Source organism: Mytilus californianus, unplaced genomic scaffold (genome assembly GCF_021869535.1).
Source record: "Mytilus californianus isolate M0D057914Y unplaced genomic scaffold, xbMytCali1.0.p SCAF_4, whole genome shotgun sequence".
NCBI lineage: Eukaryota > Metazoa > Mollusca > Bivalvia > Mytilida > Mytilidae > Mytilus > Mytilus californianus.
In genome coordinates this window covers 46320478-46341209 of record NW_026262690.1, presented here as the reverse complement: position 1 = coordinate 46341209, position 20732 = coordinate 46320478, and the positions used below count along the sequence as shown (strand labels likewise).

General features: G+C 31.4%; 1 protein-coding gene across 11 annotated transcripts in view; it reads right to left on the bottom strand.

Moving 5' to 3' along the window:
• The window catches only part of LOC127738106 (cytoplasmic dynein 1 heavy chain 1-like), an 87894-nt gene that overhangs the window by 35052 nt on the left and 32110 nt on the right, over window positions 1–20732 (bottom strand). For 8 of the 11 annotated variants that reach the window (XM_052249215.1, XM_052249217.1, XM_052249220.1 and 5 more), the window contains exons 37-61: window positions 20452–20552; window positions 19907–20069; window positions 19301–19535; window positions 18462–18645; window positions 18023–18235; window positions 17285–17437; window positions 17016–17101; window positions 16235–16391; window positions 15659–15877; window positions 15039–15242; window positions 14419–14586; window positions 13205–13438; window positions 12783–12957; window positions 12259–12412; window positions 11902–12067; window positions 10558–10721; window positions 9349–9535; window positions 8503–8766; window positions 7782–7994; window positions 7095–7186; window positions 6399–6492; window positions 5776–5967; window positions 5342–5521; window positions 4412–4565; window positions 2652–2847 (exon numbers count right to left, since the gene is read on the bottom strand). In XM_052249215.1, the coding sequence (XP_052105175.1) occupies window positions 2652–2847; window positions 4412–4565; window positions 5342–5521; window positions 5776–5967; window positions 6399–6492; window positions 7095–7186; window positions 7782–7994; window positions 8503–8766; window positions 9349–9535; window positions 10558–10721; window positions 11902–12067; window positions 12259–12412; window positions 12783–12957; window positions 13205–13438; window positions 14419–14586; window positions 15039–15242; window positions 15659–15877; window positions 16235–16391; window positions 17016–17101; window positions 17285–17437; window positions 18023–18235; window positions 18462–18645; window positions 19301–19535; window positions 19907–20069; window positions 20452–20552 (4348 nt within the window). Of the gene's footprint in view, window positions 1–957; window positions 1154–2651; window positions 2848–4411; window positions 4566–5341; window positions 5522–5775; window positions 5968–6398; window positions 6493–7094; window positions 7187–7781; window positions 7995–8502; window positions 8767–9348; window positions 9536–10557; window positions 10722–11901; window positions 12068–12258; window positions 12413–12782; window positions 12958–13204; window positions 13439–14418; window positions 14587–15038; window positions 15243–15658; window positions 15878–16234; window positions 16392–17015; window positions 17102–17284; window positions 17438–18022; window positions 18236–18461; window positions 18646–19300; window positions 19536–19906; window positions 20070–20451; window positions 20553–20732 lie in introns of all 11 variants that reach the window. The other 3 variants (XM_052249216.1, XM_052249219.1, XM_052249224.1) reach the window with 1 other exon arrangement.

The window sequence follows — 20732 nt, the reverse complement described above, 5'->3', positions numbered from 1 at the left end:
GTTTTCAATTTGTTAATATGTCAGGGAATTTATAGCCTGCTATGCAGTATGAGTTTTGTTTATTATTGATGGACGTACATTGACCAATAGTTGCTAACATCTATGTCATTTGGTCTCTGGAAGATAGTTGTCTCATTGGCAATCATACCATATCTCCTTATTTTATAACAATAGAAAGAAATGACCCTTTGGAGAAATGGGCCACAGTACGCCAACCAATGCAACTTATGATGAATAAGAATATATATATCTTAAGTATAAGAATCTCAATTATTGAATAGCTGTTGGGATCATCTAGTGGGGGAATTGTATATTCACTAAATGTGACTCGTAATTGGAAATAATAATGTATTTGATAAAGGCTGGTTAACTGGTATTCTAATATGACACTCTTCTTTTACTTCGCAAACAAAACCATGTTCTAATTTGAATAAAATATGGGATGCACGTGGGTGAGGTCACTATTAAAATTGCAACATCAGTGGTATCTTAAAAACTCTGAAGATCAAACTGGACATTTCTGTTGGCCTTGTCCACTAGGAATCAAATAAAATCAATTTAAAAGTAAGTTTTCATATATTTGTACACTTCTTAATCTGGTAGTGATTGCTTTTCTAGAACATTTTTGCTTCATCAAATCAAAATGGCTGCCTTTCTAGTGTCTTCTAGGTCCACTTTGAAGTACCAAAGTTCTGAATTTTCCAATCAGTATCAAAATAATTCTTACATGTCATGCTCTATGCCCATTCTAACATGGGTAGGCATTACATTTGTCAACGCTTGGTATAAAGACATTGACAATTTAATGCCTACCAATGCTAAAATGATCATAGAGCATGACATGAAAGAATTATTTCTTAATAATAATATATAGTATTTTGATCTTAAAAGATTAGAACTAAATCTTTCTGTTTAAAAGTCTGTCCTTCAAAGGAAACCAATCTTTTGACAACTAACCTGATATCATTAGTGTTCATGTTAACAATATTTGTTATAAAGTTGTCTTTAACAATGATGGCACGGAGAGCCTTCCAATCAGTAGTATGTTCTCCTAACAGGAGACAGATAGATTCTAATGTCAATTTGACTAAAAGTGGCGGATTGTTCATGGATTTCACTTCCACTAAGTCCTTCTTCTTGATTCCCTTCACAGCTACAAATTTGAAAGTAATTATCATTATAAAGATTGATACACAGTTATGAGTTGTCTACTGCCCTGGAACATTGCATTAGTGGGTATTTATACTGTTAGGATATTAGTCATTTGTGTATTCTTCATTTGGAAACATTGTTATTATGTGAGTACCTATTCCATGAGGGTTTGCAGACAAAATGTTTTAAATTTCACCTTGAAAACAGTCTGTATCAAATGAAGACTGACCAAAGAATTTGCCTTAATAATTCATTAAAGAGTATAACTGAGATGATAATGCCATATTCTATGTGGTTCATTTAAATCATTAATGTATGATAGCTTGTGGGTTTAAAATAGTGGCAGCCTTTCCTGGATAACAGCCATACAAATTTTTATCATAATAATTAAAAACATCTCTATTAATTTTTTTAACTTTTTTTAGTTAAATTACTTTTTATCAAAACTGAAAAACTTTTGTTGAAGCAAAATATTAAAAGGATCATTTCATGAAGAAGTCATTTAGGTACTTTATAATAGATTACACCTTAGGGAGAAGTAAGATATCAGAGTTTATATATGGCTGCAAATTAAACCAAACTATTAAAATGAAAAATGTATGATAGCATTATCATAGCCACTTTCAAATTTCAAATAAAGGTTTGGAGAATATGCTAATATTAACTGAGACTGATGACCTAATTTGACTGCGACATTGTTAATGTTATGTTACATGGGTCATGTGTACAATTTAAGCTTATCAGTAATTTGAGGAACATTTTGGTCAGTTAAACCTAAAGCACAAGATTATGCGAATAACTTTTGGGGCCACCGTTTTATATATCTAATATTTATCTCAGTATGTATACTCCAAACAGTCCATATTTTGTGTAACTTTCATCTAACTGAAAGTACCAACATGTAATGGCTGTATAACCTATTTGAAGTCAATTCTTAAAAATAAAACTTTAGATTTAGTCTCCAAATAGTTCCTTTACCCTTACCCATTTTGTAATGTTGCAAGATAAAATTAGAACAGTATCCTCTTTTTTGTTGGTTTTAATTCTTGATGTGCTCAATAAACATATCTCCTCAAATTATAGTTGTATAAATTAAATCATCTTTCTTTCAACATAACAATAATCCTTACAAACTTCAGTAATTTTGTATAATATGTAATTTAAAAAAAAACTCTATGGTAGATAATTGAGCACAAAGTTTTTAAACTGTACAGTCTACATTTGGCAAATTATAGTAAAATCATATTGTTCTTAAAGTTGCATTCTCAGTTACGTCACTTTCCCTTAAAATTATTCCACTGATCTTCTAAGTTGTATATCATATCTATGAATTAGAAAAATTGGTATCCAACAGCAATATATCAGTTATGTTACTGTCAAACTTCTCATGGAAATAGAACTCAATCTAAACAGTATAAGGGTTAATAACAGTATAAATTCCCACAACAACATTCACATGCAATAACACTCCTCACTGTGTGTAGACACACACAACTTACGATATGTCTTCTGTCTTGTAATTGATGATAAGTGATATAAAATTTTCCTTCATGATAATACTTCTAAGTGATTTCCAGTCGAGATCTTGTTCTCCTAACATGAGGCAGATTGACTCTATAGCAAGCTTGACAAGAGCAGGAGGGTTGGGTAGTGCTCTGACTTCTACAAGGTGCTGGCGCTTTATGCCTTTCACAGCTGAGGACAAATAATGTGCAACATAAAGGATAGATAGCATGCAAAGCTAGTGTAAAATAACAATCACCAAAAAAATAAATAAAACATACACCAGTTTATTGAAAGAATGCATTTAATATCAAACTAATATTAAAATCAAGAATAGTCATGCAAAACCATGGGAATTTGTACCCCAAAATCTTCTTTTTTTATTTATATATACTTATATCCTACTAATTTTTTCCTTTCTTTTTTTTCCATCTACATATTTTATGTTATCAAATATGTAGATACTATTCTGTACAGTTTAATCAATTTTTTCACATTCTGCAGTATTTACATAATTTGTCTTTCAAATATTTGAAACCTAAATAATAAATTCATAATAAATCAGGATGTATATTGAAAAAAGCCATTTCAGTGTATTACCAAGCAGATAGAAAATATTGTAAGCTTTCCTGACAGAATTATGCTGATTTGAAAATGTTGTCTCCAAAATGTTTTTCATTCATAACTATAAGGGCACTCAGAATAAACACACATTTATTGTTACACTGCTTTATTCGAATTGTGATTTCAAAAAGTAACCTAGGCAAAAAAGATAGACTCATAATTAAATTAATCTTAATTTGATTTGTCTAACTTGAAAACTTTTATTTGAATTTCTCTAGTACTTTGCTCATTTCATAGGAGCTACAAAATTTTCAAACATACATATATGTGTAATACCTAACTGCAGGCCTTTTAAACAAATTTCACATTTGCAACAACTTAGGAAGTAAAAAATGCTCCTTTTACTTTTCAAAAAGGATAATCTAACATAAGTTATTAAATTGTATGGAGGAGACAGAACTAAGTTGAAAAACTTGTGTCTAATCCATTTATTTTGTACAATAAAATATGTTTAAACTAATTGTATGGGAAGTATCAAATATGAGTCCAAAAGTTCTGGCACATATATTTTGTACATGCATCCATTTTAACATATAGCCACAATGAACCATTAAAGTGAATCTGTTCTGTAACTACATAATTTAGTATAATTTTGAACATAAATAAAAAGAGATGTAGGGTAAGCACAGATGAGACAGCAACCCAATAACACCAGAATATCTATATTTTCTTTTCTCTATATGCATCTACATCTAAAATAATTGGATCTTCACTAATATCAGAGTATGAAATAATTAAAATTATAATAATTACACTTTCATGCATACCAGAATGTTAGGGACATCATTCATATTTAGTTGTAGAATATTTGATAGTTATGAGGCAGTTTTGTTATAAAATATAAATTTTGAGAGAATGATAAATGCTTTGCAAAAACCTTACAAATTATCATAGTGTTTCAAAAGAAAATATATGAGATATGATTTTATAACATAACTTCCACCCTTGCCAGCCTTCTTTTAGTTCAGGTTTTTTTTTTGTATTAAAACTTGTTTAAAGGTACTTTCTTTACTCACAATTGTGACTTCCTCAAATATTTTTATTTTGATATCTCTGAATTTCTCTTTATACATTTGTAATTTGCTTCAAACAATACTGATGAGAAGAGATTTTGTTGAGTATTTCTCATTACCTTGTTGAGCCTCAATAACAGCTGGTTCTACTTTGGATAGATCTTCCATTACATCAGTTTGTTTCTCATTGATGACTTTAGTTTGTTCAATCAGGGCCACTTGGATTTCCTGAGATGTAACTTTCTTACGTTCAGCTTCTTGTTGATCTTTCACCTGTAAAGTTTTTATAAAAGGTAAATTTTAAAACTTATATTATAATCTATAGTAAAAGAAATTACAAAAGAATGTGTCTCAATGCCCCCACTCAAGCTTTGCAATTTTTCAATTTAAAAAGGGGCATAACTATAAAACGGTAAATGACTCACAGCCCTAACTATGTCTGTGTGTTGTGGTTCTAAGCATTGTGTATGAGTTTCATGAAATTTGGATGAGACAAACTTAATTTAGAGAGTGGAAACACAAAAATTTGCAATTTTCCAAGTTATGAAGGGGCACGACTCTAGAACAGTCCAAATTTAAACTCTGTGTGTTGTAGTTCTTAGCATTGTGCATGTGTTTCATGAAATTTGGATGAGGAAGTAAAAGTACAGAAATGAAAAAAATCAGCAATTTTCCATCAAAAGGGGCATAGCTCACGGTAAGTGACTCAATGCCCAAATTCGATCTCTGTCTGTAAGATTTGGTTCTTAGCATTATGTATGAGTTTCATAAAATTTGGATGAAAAAAACGTAAGTTAGAGAGCAGAAATGAAAATGGGACGGACAGACGGACAGTCAAGGGTAACACTTAATGACCCTGTTGCCTACAAAAAGTGAAAGTAAAAATACTTGTCACCTGAGAATTCAGTAAGTATTTACAGCTATTCCACGGTATAATTTGTTTTAATAATTCTATGCAATACCTCAGTAATATGTGCTGATATGATTTTTAAATCTTCATCTAATAGATCATTGTATTAGTGGCTTACATCTGTTTGAGCTTAGCTTACCATCTGTTTGAGTTTAGCATTAGCTGCATTGTTCTTCTCCTCCAGTTCTATACGTTTAATAGACAATGATTTCTGTAAATCCTCTACTTGATCCACAGTCTCACGTATCTTCTGTAGACCTATATTCAAGTGAAGTTGTTGTTCTTCCAAATCTGATCTCTTTTCATTGTAAAGTTTTACCTGAGAAACAAAACCAGTTATCAACAGTCTACTTGTTTTTAAATAACAACTTGCTAGGTGATAATGAATTATTAATGAATGTCTATTGTTTGTTAGAAATGCTTCAAATTATGAAATCTGAAACTGATTAAAATTTCTTGATTTGTATTGTTATGATAACTTCAGTGAAAATTTACACTGTATAACTCAAGTATTATTAAGCCGAACATTAGATCACTTTGCCCAAGTTTAGCAAATTTAGATGATTGACTTACAAAGTGATGGATAAAGTCGAGATAATGTCTAGGTGTGATAGCCATTGTACGTCCTCCTCTCTTGGATACTCTAGTGTTAGCCTGGTGTAGAGATAGATGTACAAACACAAATGCATTGATGACTACATCTCTGTGTGAGGGGGGCATTGGCATGCCTTCATACAGTGGTTTCAGATAGTCTGGAGCACGGTACTAAAATGAAAACAATTATAATTATCTTCACATATTTTGGAAAGAAAGGTTTTGAGGTGAATATGCACGAGACAAACATCCCATTTAATACTATAAAATAACTAATACTATTGAAGGAGAAACAATTTCATTGCTGTTTTTCATCTTGACAGTTGCTGCAAGGTCTAAAGTGATTAACTCAAAGCGTAAATCTTGCTTCAAGATCAAGCATTGACTTCAGTGGTATTTATTGATAATCATTGGTATAAACAGATCCTATGTCTTAAAAGGAACACAATGACATACACACAAGAGTATGGCATAGCTTATGAGATATTTTACAAATTTTAAAACTTCCTAATTCATATTTTCATTTCTTAATTATAACAAAACAAAATTTCACTTCAGATACATTTAAATGCATTTTTTTCTTTTTAAAAATAGCAGTCTACCTTGGGTTTTTCTAGATCAACTTTGTTGGTGAATTCTTTTCCTACTTGATACAGAGCTCCATTTGACCAGTCACCAAACCAGTTCAACACACATCTGAAATGACATTATTTATCACATACATATGTTTGTCATTGCATGTTCAATAATGAACAGAAATAATTGACATTTATAAGCCATTGATTTTGAGGGTGGATAACTATTTAATGGCAATCAAATACATGTGCTAAGAACTGTAATGTTAATGTTGTGTTATTATTTTACTTTAACAGTTGAAAGAACTGCTTTTACTTTAACAGTTGAAAGAACTGCTGACTGACAACCGTCAAAGTAACTCACACAATTTTCTGACTCTCAAGAAGTCATGTGATCAATTTGTTGAACATTTGAAAAATATATCAGATTCTGTTTATCATCATAACATATCAACATCCCACATCTTGCTATAAGCAAACATTCTGACACCATTTCACAACATCTATTGAATAAGATACCCTAAAACATGCAAACAAAAGTTTTTGTTGTGTATTTGAAAGGAGATTATTCACAACGATGTAAACAAGTCACAAAACATGTCAATGCAAACAAATTTAAATTGGAAAAGCACAGGGATTGATTCATAAGAAAAGTTGCTCAAATTAGGTTCTACAGTATTGTTCCATTGCACTTATTATTTAAAAGGCTTTACTATAAAGTACCTGTTAAACAAAGCTGGTGAAGTAGATGCTCTGTCCTTCAATCCTTCTCTTGATGGATTCATTGTAAACACTACATGCAGATTCTTCATTACCTGAAACATAAAAATTTAATGTCAGAAAGAGTCATTCCCCTGAAAAAACAATTCAAAGCTGCATCACACTTAACTGCCAACCCCTACCCCAGGTGATAAAAAATTATATGATGATATAGTTTGTATCCATTTTACCAGTGTGAATGTTAGAAATTGACAGACATTGTTGAAAATTTCCCAAAAGAGTTCAACAACTTGCAATTTAGTGAAATATTATAGAAAATCAAAATCCTGTCCTAATGCACATCTTCAATATATCTGTATAAGTGTTCTACAAAAAGAGGAAGCTTCAACCTTGAAAGCGGTAAGACAAGTTTGACAGACAAAACATATACCCTATATATAAAACAAATTTAAACTTATTTAGCCAAATTGAGTTTTAAGAAAGAAATGGAAACATTTTATCCTTCAAATATTACCAAGTTTCAAAGCCTGTACCAAATTATTATTTAACATATGTCTAATTGGATTTCCATTTCATACTGACAACATTGTCTCTTTTTCTTTCATGTCATTGTCCAGTGCTGTTTCTTGGTTAACCTTTTTAGTGAATTCTTATCAATATTTTTGGAGGCCAAAACAAACAAATTTCTACCTGCTGAGTGAACCATTTGTATAATTCTTCACTAGAATCTAACATTAATCCTTCTCTCTGAGCTCCTTCTTTACACTGAGTCATTAATGTTGTGTTTTCATCTCCTTCAAACAATCCTGGAACTTCTCCATTGGCTAACAAAGTGTTCATTCTTTCTAAGAAACTAGAGTCCATCACATTGGATTCATCCATTATGAATGCTATCTTTTCAGCCTATATAAGAAATTTATGATAAAATATTAAAATACAGTCTTGGGAAATCAATAAATATTTTTTTCTCAAAAAAGAAAATGCACTTTTGTCTAAAACTTTGTTGAAAACAATTTCACATGTAAAATGCAAAATTTGAAAATTCGCATATGTTATTATTTTTAGACAGGTAAAATTTATCGACCGAGAAAAGGCCTGAACTCCAAGGACAAGTATTCTGCACAGGATATTAACCTCTTTTATATTACTTTATAGAAGTCAAATGTAATTTAGCAGTTTTTATTGTTCAGGTTACTATCTTCAGAATTATATTCTAATAATCGAAGTATAAAGATGTTAAAGTCCTTTCCAGTTTCCCAGTGGATTGTATCTATTTTATCCTCGTATTATCGGTTTTCTTGCTATTAAGAACGCATTGTGACGTCACAATTTCCATTGAAAAAGCAAGCATAGTAAGAATTCATATGACGTACAAAAACATATGATCTGACCATACATGTAAGTTACTCACCTTACATCCAGATCTCCTCAGAACAACTCGGAGATCTTCATCAAAGTCTGCTGCAGTATATTTATTATGGACCTTAATCTGGTATGTAGACAGACCATTCATCCATGCAACAAATCTGGACAGAGTTGTCTTTCCTGCTCCACTGACACCAATCAACAGGACGTGACCAGATGGCTGTCGGAATATTCTGTCAATTCTCAGAACATGGTCTAATACTTCATCAAACAGTACAAGTGGAACATCAAGCTCCTCTTCATAGAACACCTAATTCATAGATATATACATAAACATATACAGTAGACTCTGGCTAATCGATATAAAAGACAACAGTTTATTTAGAAATATTTCCATTTTTTTTATGTCTGCAAGATAGTTATTGCATAACCTCTGGGTACATAATAACATTGAAAATATCTGAATCTGCCTAGCTTTAACATTTAAATGTATATTCCTATAGGATTTGCCAATATATTCTTCTATCTGATATTCATTTAAGTGATGAAATTTACATTATAATAATAGGAAAGGGTTTGATATTTTGAAATAGTATTATAGTTGTTAAATTTGTTTAGTCAATATCCAATTAGTTGAGTTAACTGTATAAATTTATACATATTTTAAATCTATATCAATTACAGAAGTATGTAAATAATACATGACTTTATAGTAAAATAAATAGTAACTATAAGGATTCTCCAACTTTATAGATTTCCTAAGCGAATTTTATCAATATTTATCATATGAAACAGTTAAGAAGTAACTATGACTAAAGAGAAAGAAAGGAATGACTTTTCATGTGGTGTGTCAAACAATATACAAAAAATTACTCCTTTACAGTAAATTTACCTTCAGCCTAGCTTTTGTATATTCTCTTAGGTCTTCTCTGTCTACTGGTACATAGTCCTTGCAGAGCCAGTTACTGAACAGTATAGGTCTAGTGAGAGCCTCCTCTTTGTTTATACTTGGGAAATGTTTAAGTGCTACTTTATCAACATTATCGTCTGTCCATCTCCTCTCTTCATCATCTATCAGCCTGTTCAAACAAGAGTGCACATGCTGAAATGTCTCGCCTGTTTTACTTATGATTGAATATATGTTGAAAGTCCATAATATAGAGTATCACATAAAATTAATATTATCAATGATCCATGAAAAATAAATCATGGTCAGATGACCATGCCAGACAGACATGTACACCTAAAAATCATTCCATACACCAAATATAGTGGTCCTATTGCTTATAGTATCTGAGAAACAGACCAAACAACAAAATCTTAACATTGTCCAATGAACCATGAAAATGAGGTCAAGTTAATATGAACCCAGCCAAACAGACATGTATACCTTACAATCATTCCATGTACCAAATATAGTTGACCTATTATTCATAGTAACTGATAAACTGATATAACCACAAAAACCTGTAATTGACCACTGAACCATGAAAATGAGGTCAAGGACAATGGACATATGGCAGACGGTAACTTCTGACTCAGGCGAGACAAAAACCAGGTATTTATACTTTTTTTGTAGAATGATTAATAGTGTAAAAGTTTTTGTAATTGAATTCAAAATCAACAGTCATGTGTAATGTATACAGTTTGAAACCACATAAGGGTTGTTCCATTTAAACATACATGGAACCCAGGCAAGACACTTTCTAAATGAAATAGCCACCTTCAAAGGCAAATTAAAATTTCACTGTACTTGATGCCCACCCATAGTTGAGATTTCAAACTACCTTCCCTTGGTCCCCTGTATGTATTTATTTAACAGCCCCAACTAAAAACTATCTACAAACCATGAAAATCAGAATCCAAAATAAATTTATTTTCAGATTATTTCACATGCTAAATTTTACATAAATCAACACATTGTTTATGAAAAGTTATAACTTCCATAACATACTGAAAACTTTTTTTTTGTCAATATGAAATAAAAATGCACCTGCCCACATTTAAAAAGTATTGTCATATCGTAATACTAAAATTAAAACTGACAGCTTATGGCACAAGAAAGGGTTATATGTAATCAGATTAGTGAAGAACAAGATACCTGTCTTGGAACAATCTAAGAGCCTCATGTGCCCAAATCCTGACAAGTCCCTCTACAGATAAGTTATCTAGTGGTTTTAGAGCTTCACAGATTCCTCTCACCCAGCGTGTCATTTCCCTAGGACTGTACACATAATGGGGCTGCATGTCTTGTGTAAATCTTTCCTGCAAAAATATTATTCATTTGTATAATCCTATTTACATTACATAATTTTAACTGAAGTACTTTTAAGCCCTTTCCTTTGTTCATAACTACTACTATTATTTTTTTACAAATTAAAAAAATAATTTAATAAAACAATCGTTCCTAAATTATAAAATGTAGACAAAAATATGACCATGCAATAAAAAATAAACTGCTTCGCTGAGCGCAGCTAGATACGCCCGCAGAGGTCCAACCCTGAACAGTTGGGGCAAAAATGGACACAATATTCAAGCTTGATTCAGGTCTGAATTTGGATTGTAATTAAATATTTGACATATTATAGGTGTCTGAATAAATGTATTCAAAGAACTTGAAATTGGTTATATGAATTGAATTTATGTTCAATTAAAGATTTCTTGCTGTTGTGCAATACTTAGTAAATCTGTTGTCAGACTATAAACAAATAAAGTATAATTAATTCTCAATGTCATATTAGAAATTTATGAAAATAAAAAGGGAGCTTACATCAATAGATATAAACAATTCACCAAAGTTTCATGAGAATTGGTGACAGCATTTTTGAGTTATTGTCAGAAAACTGGAAAATCACCCCTTTTTAATGAATAAAACCCCATAACTCAGAAATGTAAAATGTAAAATTTATAAAATTCTAAAGGGAGCTTACATCAATACATACAAACAATTCACCAAAGTTTCATAAGAATTGCTGAAAGCATTTGTGAGTTTTTGTCTGATAACTGGAAAGTCCCCCCTTTTTTTATGAATAAAACCCCGTAACTCGGAAACGTAAAATCTAAAATTTATAAAAATCAAAAGGGAGCTCATGTCAATAGATATAAACAATTCACCACAATTTCTTGCAAGTTGGTGAAAGCATTCTTGACTTATTGTCCGAAAACTGGAAAATCCCCCTTTTTTTAATGAATAAAACCCCATAACTCGGAAACGTAAAATCTAAATTTTATAAAAAACGAAAGGGAGCTCACGTCAATAGATATAAACAATTCACCAAAGTTTTATGCAAATTGGTTTAAGCAATTTTGAGTTAATGTCCGACATGTTGACGACGGACAGACGGACGGACAGACGGACGGACAGACGGACAACGGTATACCATAATACGTCCCGTAAACGGGCGTATAAAAATAGAATAGGTTCTTTAAATTTCAATTTTGTTACCTGTGACATAAGATAAAATTCCACCATAGCACTAGTTAGAGGATCAGCATATGGTTTGAGACTTGGAACCAGTCGTAACATTGCTCTGTTAAATGTTCCATAGATCTGTGTTAGTGACAGCTGTCCTGGGTAGTCCACATACACCACAGGTACATGTCTCAAGAACCTAGGAGAAGAAAACATATTTTTCAGTCTTCATTTCCTTTACATTATTATGAATAAACATATTACTACAGAAGTAGAATCAATTTCAGCTTTCTCTTTCTTCCCTCTTTCTTCCAATTATTTCTTTATTTCAAAATTTTCTACCATTATGACTTGGGATAACTTTGGGAGCATAAAATATAAATGAATTACCTGTGTGAGAGTGGTTTTCTGCCAGGATCAGTGGGTGGATTACAGGCACCAACAAATTGTATTCTTTCAAACTTAACCCAAGCTTGATCTGAAGGTCTGTAGAACCCATCATATTCCAACATCTGTCTGAGGAATGATATTACCCTCTGTGTACCTGAGAAAATATTTAATAAAACTAAATTCAGCTGTCCTTCAATCACATTCAAACAGGTTAAAATGCATTAAAAAAATAGAGTAAATTCAGAAACAAAACATCATATTCTATTAATACAAAAACTGGGAACAGATATATAAACTTGCATTTTAAATTTTGAAAGCATTTTTCTGACATGTACAGGAACCGCAGTAATAAGTCTTGTTGGTTTTTACAGCTTTGTAGCTATCAATGTACACATTGAGTTATATATGTATGTTAATACTTTCTGCTTGCTTTGGAGATATATCATTGCTTCATATGTATACTTGATTATATTTTATGTAACACATATATATCTTTAGCCTAGAACAATTATTCAGCTACCTACCATATTTATCCATGTTAGGCAGATTGATTTCATCACAGAAAAGTACTAGCCATTTGTTGAGCTGTATCGGTGCTAGAATAACTCCATTTGGTGTACGTCTGTATTCACAGTAATGGTCAAAGGTCTTCAACAGTAACTCTGGTGATGTAGCACTGGAGAAATTCAAACCTACAACCTGAAATCAAGAAGATTACTACAATTATATTATAGGGCAAAATACAAAATCTGGTTAATTTGGTGAAAAATTACTTAATACAATGTGAGTCTATTCCAGATGGTGTGGTAGTTTATCAAATAGTGGGATATAAATCCTACTTATAAAAACAGAATAACTTTTTCACAATAATTTAAATTCTGATACTGCCAATTATGTAAATTTATGATTAATATATAACACAACATGATCAAATAAATGTTCTTGCCTCCATGTCTGGCAATGATCTAAGAGCACTAAACAATGTCATGGTTTTTCCTGATCCAGGAGGTCCACACAATACCAATGGCTTATGTTCTGCTAGCCAGGTATACAATAGGACTTCATGTCTGACTGTATCTATAGTAGGTATAACAACATCAGCAGCTGCTACCTTGTGTGTCTCTACTTCTATCTGTGGTACCTTAGACTGCCATGGTATCCATTCTCCAGATATATTCACCTTTAAAAGAGTGTCAATTTTATCATAGTTTATAATATTATTACTTTTATTCAACTAGTTTATAAGTTAAAATTGTAATTCACAGCCAATCAACTTTATAGTATAGGTAACAAATGGATGATAGTTAAATTCTTCATATGTCTACTAGTACCCTCATATATGTACAGCAAAGTGTCAATCAATTTTAAAGGCTGAAAACAGATGGTTGTAGACAACTAAAAAAAAGTTATCCATTATTTTTGTGTTTTAATTTGATATTGTTTTATTTACAAGTTGAAATATATACAAAATATATGTGTACATTGTCAACAAATATAAAAAGTTATACTTGCTGTAAAACAGGCAAGAAAAGCTTGCCAAGGCACACATTTCTACATAAACTATATCATATGTGTACATTGTCAACAAATATAAAAAGTTATACTTGCTGTAAAACAGGCAAGAAAAGCTTGCCAAGGCACACACATTTCTACATAAACTATATCATATGTGTACATTGTCAACAAATATAAAAAGTTATACTTGCTGTAAAACAGGTAAGATAATCTTGCCAAGGCACACATTTCTACATAAACTATATCATATGTGTACATTGTCAACAAATATAAAAAGTTATACTTGCTGTAAAACAGGCAAGAAAAGCTTGCCAAGGCACACATTTCTACATAAACTATATCATATTTGTACATTGTCAACAAATATAAAAAGTTATACTTGCTGTAAAACAGGCAAGAAAAGCTTGCCAAGGCACACATTTCTACATAAACTATATCATATGTGTACATTGTCAACAAATATAAAAAGTTATACTTGCGTTAAACAGGCAAGAAAAACTTGCCAAGGCACACATTTCTACATAAACTATATCATATGTGTACATTGTCAACAAATATAAAAAGTTATACTTGCTGTAAAACAGGCAAGAAAAGCTTGGCAAGGCACACATTTCTACATAAACTATATCATATGTTTCTTTATACCTCAAAATCAATAATGGCATTATTAGTAGCAGGAGGTAGAGGTATAGTTGTTACACCTCTGATAAAATTTCCTAGTTCCTGTCGGATCTTCAGTCTACCATCTCCTGACATAGACCATAATACACTGTATATCAAATATTTAGTTATGTACTTCTCCAACTGGTCTTGCTGTAAAATACAAATGGGTTGTTTAACTGTTGTCTTTTATTCATAAAGGCAGCATAGGAAGCTTTTTATTTCTTTGGTTCTTTCCAGGAATCTTATACTGCTTCTTTATAAGAAATGAAACGTTTGACTTTTGGTGTATTTTTGAAAAGACTGTGTAGGTAGAAATTTAGTTCTTTGTTTCTTTCCAGGAATCTTACATCGCTTCTTTTATAAGACTCACGTATATTTAAAAAGCAATAAGTGCCCTCACTTTTTCTTCCTGGGAATTAATATTTCACAACACTAAAGAATCATTTAGAAATAGCATTTATCTTACAACTGATTTCAGAGTAAAAATAAGTTTACTGGGCCATTCTTTATAAAATCTGAAAGAATGTGTGAAGGAATTTAATTCTAATCATTTTAAAGTTATTTATTCTTATTGTTGTTTTCCAGTTTTAAAGTAGTCTTACCTGCATAGCAAAGTCAGCATGTGAGTTGTTGTATGCTATAACATTCCTTACACTTTGATTTAACATGGAAAACAGAGCACTTAGAGCTCTTAGTCTAGTAAAGTCCATCACATGATCTAAATCAGCAGCATATTCTAAACACTTAATAACAATCCCATCAGATGCAAAGTATGGCTGTAGTATAGCTGCACAGTCATTCTGGGTCTGAAAAAATAAAGAAAGCAATATTTAAAATTGATTCCTGATCTAATGCCTTTTACAATATTCCATTTTAATCTTGCAACAATTTCAACACTCATAGGACAGGAATATCTTGTGCTACTGGCACAGCTGTTAATTTCTGACATGTAATGAGTTCTGACAATCCTTTTAGAAACTAAATTTATACACAAATGTATATGATGTTACACGAGTACAATTCCAGTTAGGTGAATGAGATTTGTATTTATATAACTTCTGTGTTTTTCTCTATTTCATAATCATGTTCTCATGTGTGCTAATTTTAAGGTTATTAAATTATTTCTAAGATATCACCACATTATAGGAAAAGATATAAACATCACAGATATAAGTATACAGTTGTATTCCACAAAGTAAATTATTCAAACAGTTAAGTTTACCTGCATCGATGGTGACAGCACTTCTTCCTCCTTCTTGCCACCAGGTTTAATAGCCTCCTCCTCGCTTTCCTCTACAGGTACATGTCTTAGGAGTTGTAGGTAGTTATCAAAGACCATCTCTGTCGACAGCACATCTTCACTGAACCATACCATACCACATCTACTGACTGTGGCTAAGGTAGCATACTTAAGATCTTGTACTTCAAACATAATTCTCACCTAAAATTTCAACAAGTATCATTAATTTCATTTGCAGAGCTTTCAGAGAATAAAAGCTTAACTCTACTATATACTATTAACTCCGAAGAAATCACTGGTAGCTCTAAGCAATTTTCAAGAAGATAAAATTAAGTTTTCTGAAATTATCATATCCTGCTTTAAAGTACTAATATGAATAAAACAGAGTTTTTCTAAGTCAAAATTTCTTTTCACTGCATATACATGTACCGGTATATGATATTAAAGTCACAATTTGACGTTTGCTGAATCCTTTATTTGTTTGTAATCTTAGAATAGCAAAATATCAATCAAACAGCAATACAAGTATTAGAATTAGGTGCAGAGAGATATGCTTACATTAGGTGGAATAGCCAGACGTTCACCATTAGGCAATGTCAACATTTTACTATCATCCAGTACAGAGTTCAGATTTTCTACCCATTCTGGATCTACATCACCATCAAATATAATCCACTGTCTCTTCTGTAATTCTCCTCGGACATTGTCTATGATTCTGAAATATGTCAAAATATTCATTCTCTTCTGTAAATCTCTTTTCATATTGTCTGTGATTATGATAATATCAAATGTTTAGAAGAAAATTGGAAAATTTGCTCATAACATATCAGAATGTTATTGCTTTTAAATGCAGTTGTAACTAGACATCATTGAGATGGGAGCCACCTCTGTGGGCCCTGCTGACCTTGAACTTTGACCTAGGAAGTTTTACAAACATTATGACACACCCTCTGGTGTTGGTTAGTATACATGTCAAGTATAAAGTATGAAATTATAACAGCTCTAGATATAGAGCGGACACAATTTGTTACAGGGCCCTAATAAGTTCTGATCATACAAGAGTTTTTCAATGGATTTTTTAAAGTTTGTTGACCTGTCTTTTTGTTTCATTACCATTTCAAGTAAGGGGAGATGAACACTCAAAAACATGTTTGTGTCACAAGCTTTGACATGTCTGTTACAAACCAGGAGCTTTAAATCCAGTGGTAATCATTGCTTTCCTATCAAATTTGGTCATAGTTAAATGTAATTGATATTATAGGTTGTAAAGGTTTCATCTAACTGTTTCAATTTCTGTTTTCTAGTTGACTTTTATATCTTCTTGGATGAAATAACTTACTTTCTGAGGATATGTGTGAACAATCCATCTGTCCATTCTCTGGTGTTTTGATCCAAATTACCATACAACAATGCCTTGGATATGGACTAAAAATAAAGTGGAATGAATTCATAACTAGTAGAATGGAAAATTTGAAATAATTTTTTTCATTAATTGATCCCTAATCTCATCAAAACAAAAGAAAATGTATATTCCTTATGAAAAAATACTCCACAGGAATATAAACAAACATTTTTAGTATTGAAGCACAATTTCAAAAAATATCTTACTTTTGGATCAATGACATGAGCTACACCATCTGTTCCTTCGAGTCTCTCTAGAGCCTTCAGAAGAACTCTCCAGGCTTTAGATTTACCACTACCACTAGGTCCTACCATCATTAGACCATGGTGAAGATTTGTAATCTGGTAAAGTTGTAGCACCTAAATCATAAAAAACAGGAATTTCAGATATTGCTGAAAAAATAAACATTTCAATACAAGACAAGTTTAGTAAATGAAAATCATGACACATATGAGTGCTAATCAGTGTATCATCTTCCAGTTTGCAAAAGTTCAGTTTCAATAAGGGAAACTTTTCATATAAAGAAAAAATAAATGGAGAATGTATCCATGGGACACAGATGATGCCCCAACTTGCATAAAACGTTATAATGGGACATAAATAGACAACTGTACAAATGACGTCACCAAAATTCAAACTCAATCTGTGCTTTATGGTAAAAAACATTGTGCATAAGTTTCATAACATTTGGTTGAGGCAAACTAAAGTAACAGAACAGAAACTAATTTTGGAATACAGATAGACAAGGGTAACACTTAATGCCCCCTCTGCTGGGGCACAGGCAAGTGCATTAAAAGCACCTAAAAAAGTCTAGCAAGAAATAAGAAATTTAAGAATACCAATCTGGCAAAGCAAGTGTTTAAATAATAAAGTTGTGAGTCATTCTACAATTTTTTTTAATATAAACCATCCAAGCAGCTTTTAAATGACCTGCATTCTGTTACCTTGTCAACCCATTGGGCTCCCGAGTCTTCACCTTCAGCATATGTGAGATACATCTCTTTACAGACTTTCTTAATCTCAGCTCTGAGGGCTTCCATACCACCAGGCTGGTATTCTACTCCTGGGAACACATCATGTAACAGACTGTTCAACAGTGGGATATCTTCAGCGACAAGCTTGGGTACCAGAGTCTCCATCACACTCTGTATCAAAATCTACAAACACAACAGTGGTGATTTTAAATATACCAGCTTAATGGCTATTTATTTACAAAGTTAAACAAAAAAATTAAATCAGTAAATAACCATGAAGGTTTTATACTGTATATTTTAACAAAAGCAAAGTTTGCTTCTTAACAAAAAAAAAACAAGATAAAGAAGAATACACAAGTCATTTGTTTTTTTTATAGTTTTATTACCATGTAAAATAATATTTCTATACCTCTTGTTCAGGTAGATTTTCAGCAATTTTTCCTTCATCAACAGTTTCTCCTCTTTCTAACAAGCCATCTTTAATTCTTTGAATCCTGTCTCGTTTCACATTACCAGCACTGATAAGTACACTCTTCAAAGCTCTCAATCCAAAGTCATAATGAGACTGAGGGGATAGCTGCTCATCACACAATCTGTGTAAGATACAATAAGTCATGAACATACTGCTGGGAAAATAGTAGCATTAGTATCCATATGAAAGATATGCTTCTGCTGTTTAAGATGTTATATTCTCAAGTTTTCATTTTATTTCATAACTCCTCTCGCTTTATCTCACAAATTTTTATATTTTTTTACCCAGCAACCTCTTTTTTTCTGAATATTCTAAGAAAACCTAGCTGTGATATAGTCTTTTTGCACCAATAAATCAATCAATTACATATTTTAAAATCTTGTAATGTCACACATAATTTTATATTGTTCACCTTACAATTCATATGAAAAATCTAAATACATCATTTGCCATCAAAAATTGTAATTCTTCAAATGCTTGTGTCTCAAAAACAAATGCACAAAACTTTTTTATTTTTATTTTCCAGAACTTTGATGTCTTATAATTTATCTTTCATAGTTTATGAAAATATTGTTATTCTGAATGTCAGGAGCAAACATCCTTACAACATAAATCAAAAAGAGACATGCTGAAAAACAGGCAAAAAATTCATTTTTTATAAATTCATTTTCTTTTTTTGATTCATTAGATTAGAAGTTATGGACCTTTCCTTTGTGATCCATTATGTATCAAATATATAAAACAGTGATCTGAGTTCGATTGGCACAAATACTTACTGGAAGAATGGTACAATCTTGCTAGCTAGTTTTTCAGCTGTTCTAAATCCTTGTGAATACAGCATGACCTCAGCAATCAAAAGTCTATTAGGTTTGGTCATAGCCAGACTTCTGAATAATTTCTTCAAGTTATCAGGGAGATTAGATCTACCAGCATATCCTGGGTTCATGGTGATGAAAATAGCCATGTCAGGATTCAACTTCACAGTTTTACCAATAATTTCTACAACTACTCCTGCAATAGTGAGAAAGTACAAGTCTGCCATTATCCAATATAAATATATATCCTGCAATAGTGAGAAAGTACAAGTCTGCCATTATCCAATATAAATATATATCTATTTTAAAGACATTTCTTTTTCTTAAAGAAGTACTATTCACTGATAAAAATATATTTACTGAAATTAACAATATATAATTAAAATATATATATACTTGATCAATTTTAAAGTTTATAAAACATTTCAGATTCTTCTGATTGTGCAAACATCAAATATGTCTGAATACCTTTTTAAAACACCCAGATTCTATACTGGCAACTAGATGTTATACATCCAACAAAAAACTCCATATGTTTTTACTTCATGCATTCAAAAAATATCTTACCTTTCTTTTTGTCTGTAACTCCTACAAGTTCCTTGAGGCCTTCTTGGATGGTTTGAATTTCCTGTGATACAGCTGACAACATTCTCTCTTCCAATCTGTTAAACTCATCAAAGCATCCCCATGCTCCAACTTGACACAATCCAACAAAAATACGACCCATAGCCTACAATGTGTAATTAGAGTTGATGAATTCTTTGTCTGCACTTTATATAAACATTTTATCTTATGCTTGACTTTGATATAGGAGGTTGGATTTTTTATCAACTTTTCAAATAAAAATAAAATGCCCCCATTTTATTTTTATTCGAGTACAGCTAACAGCTATATTCTCCTGAATAGTAAATAGTTTTAAGCATTGTAATATCAATAGAATAACCATTAATATTCTCTGTTATAATTATATATTTGCATTCAGACCATAAAATACTGAAAGATAACATTGGTGGATAAATGAAAAGAACTTCTTTCTCATCTTTAAATTATTCCCCAAAAACTTTAAAATAAGAAGAAATTAATATAAGGTTAAAATGAAGTTCTTTACTAACCTGGAAATCAAATGTTTCATCACAGTTAAAGACCAATACAAATCTACCAAGCTGGTTACCCAAAGCTTTGACAGACTCAGTTTTCCCAGTTCCAGCAGGACCTGTGAAATATGATATATAAAAATTAATCACATCACTGAAAAAAAAAATTAATATAAGCTTGATTTGACTATATTTTCTAAATAACTATACATAGATATACAAATGAAATCAAATCTGGCTGTTTTTTTAAAACAAACTATGCATAATCATGATAATAACTTGACAGTCTGTCATTTTAA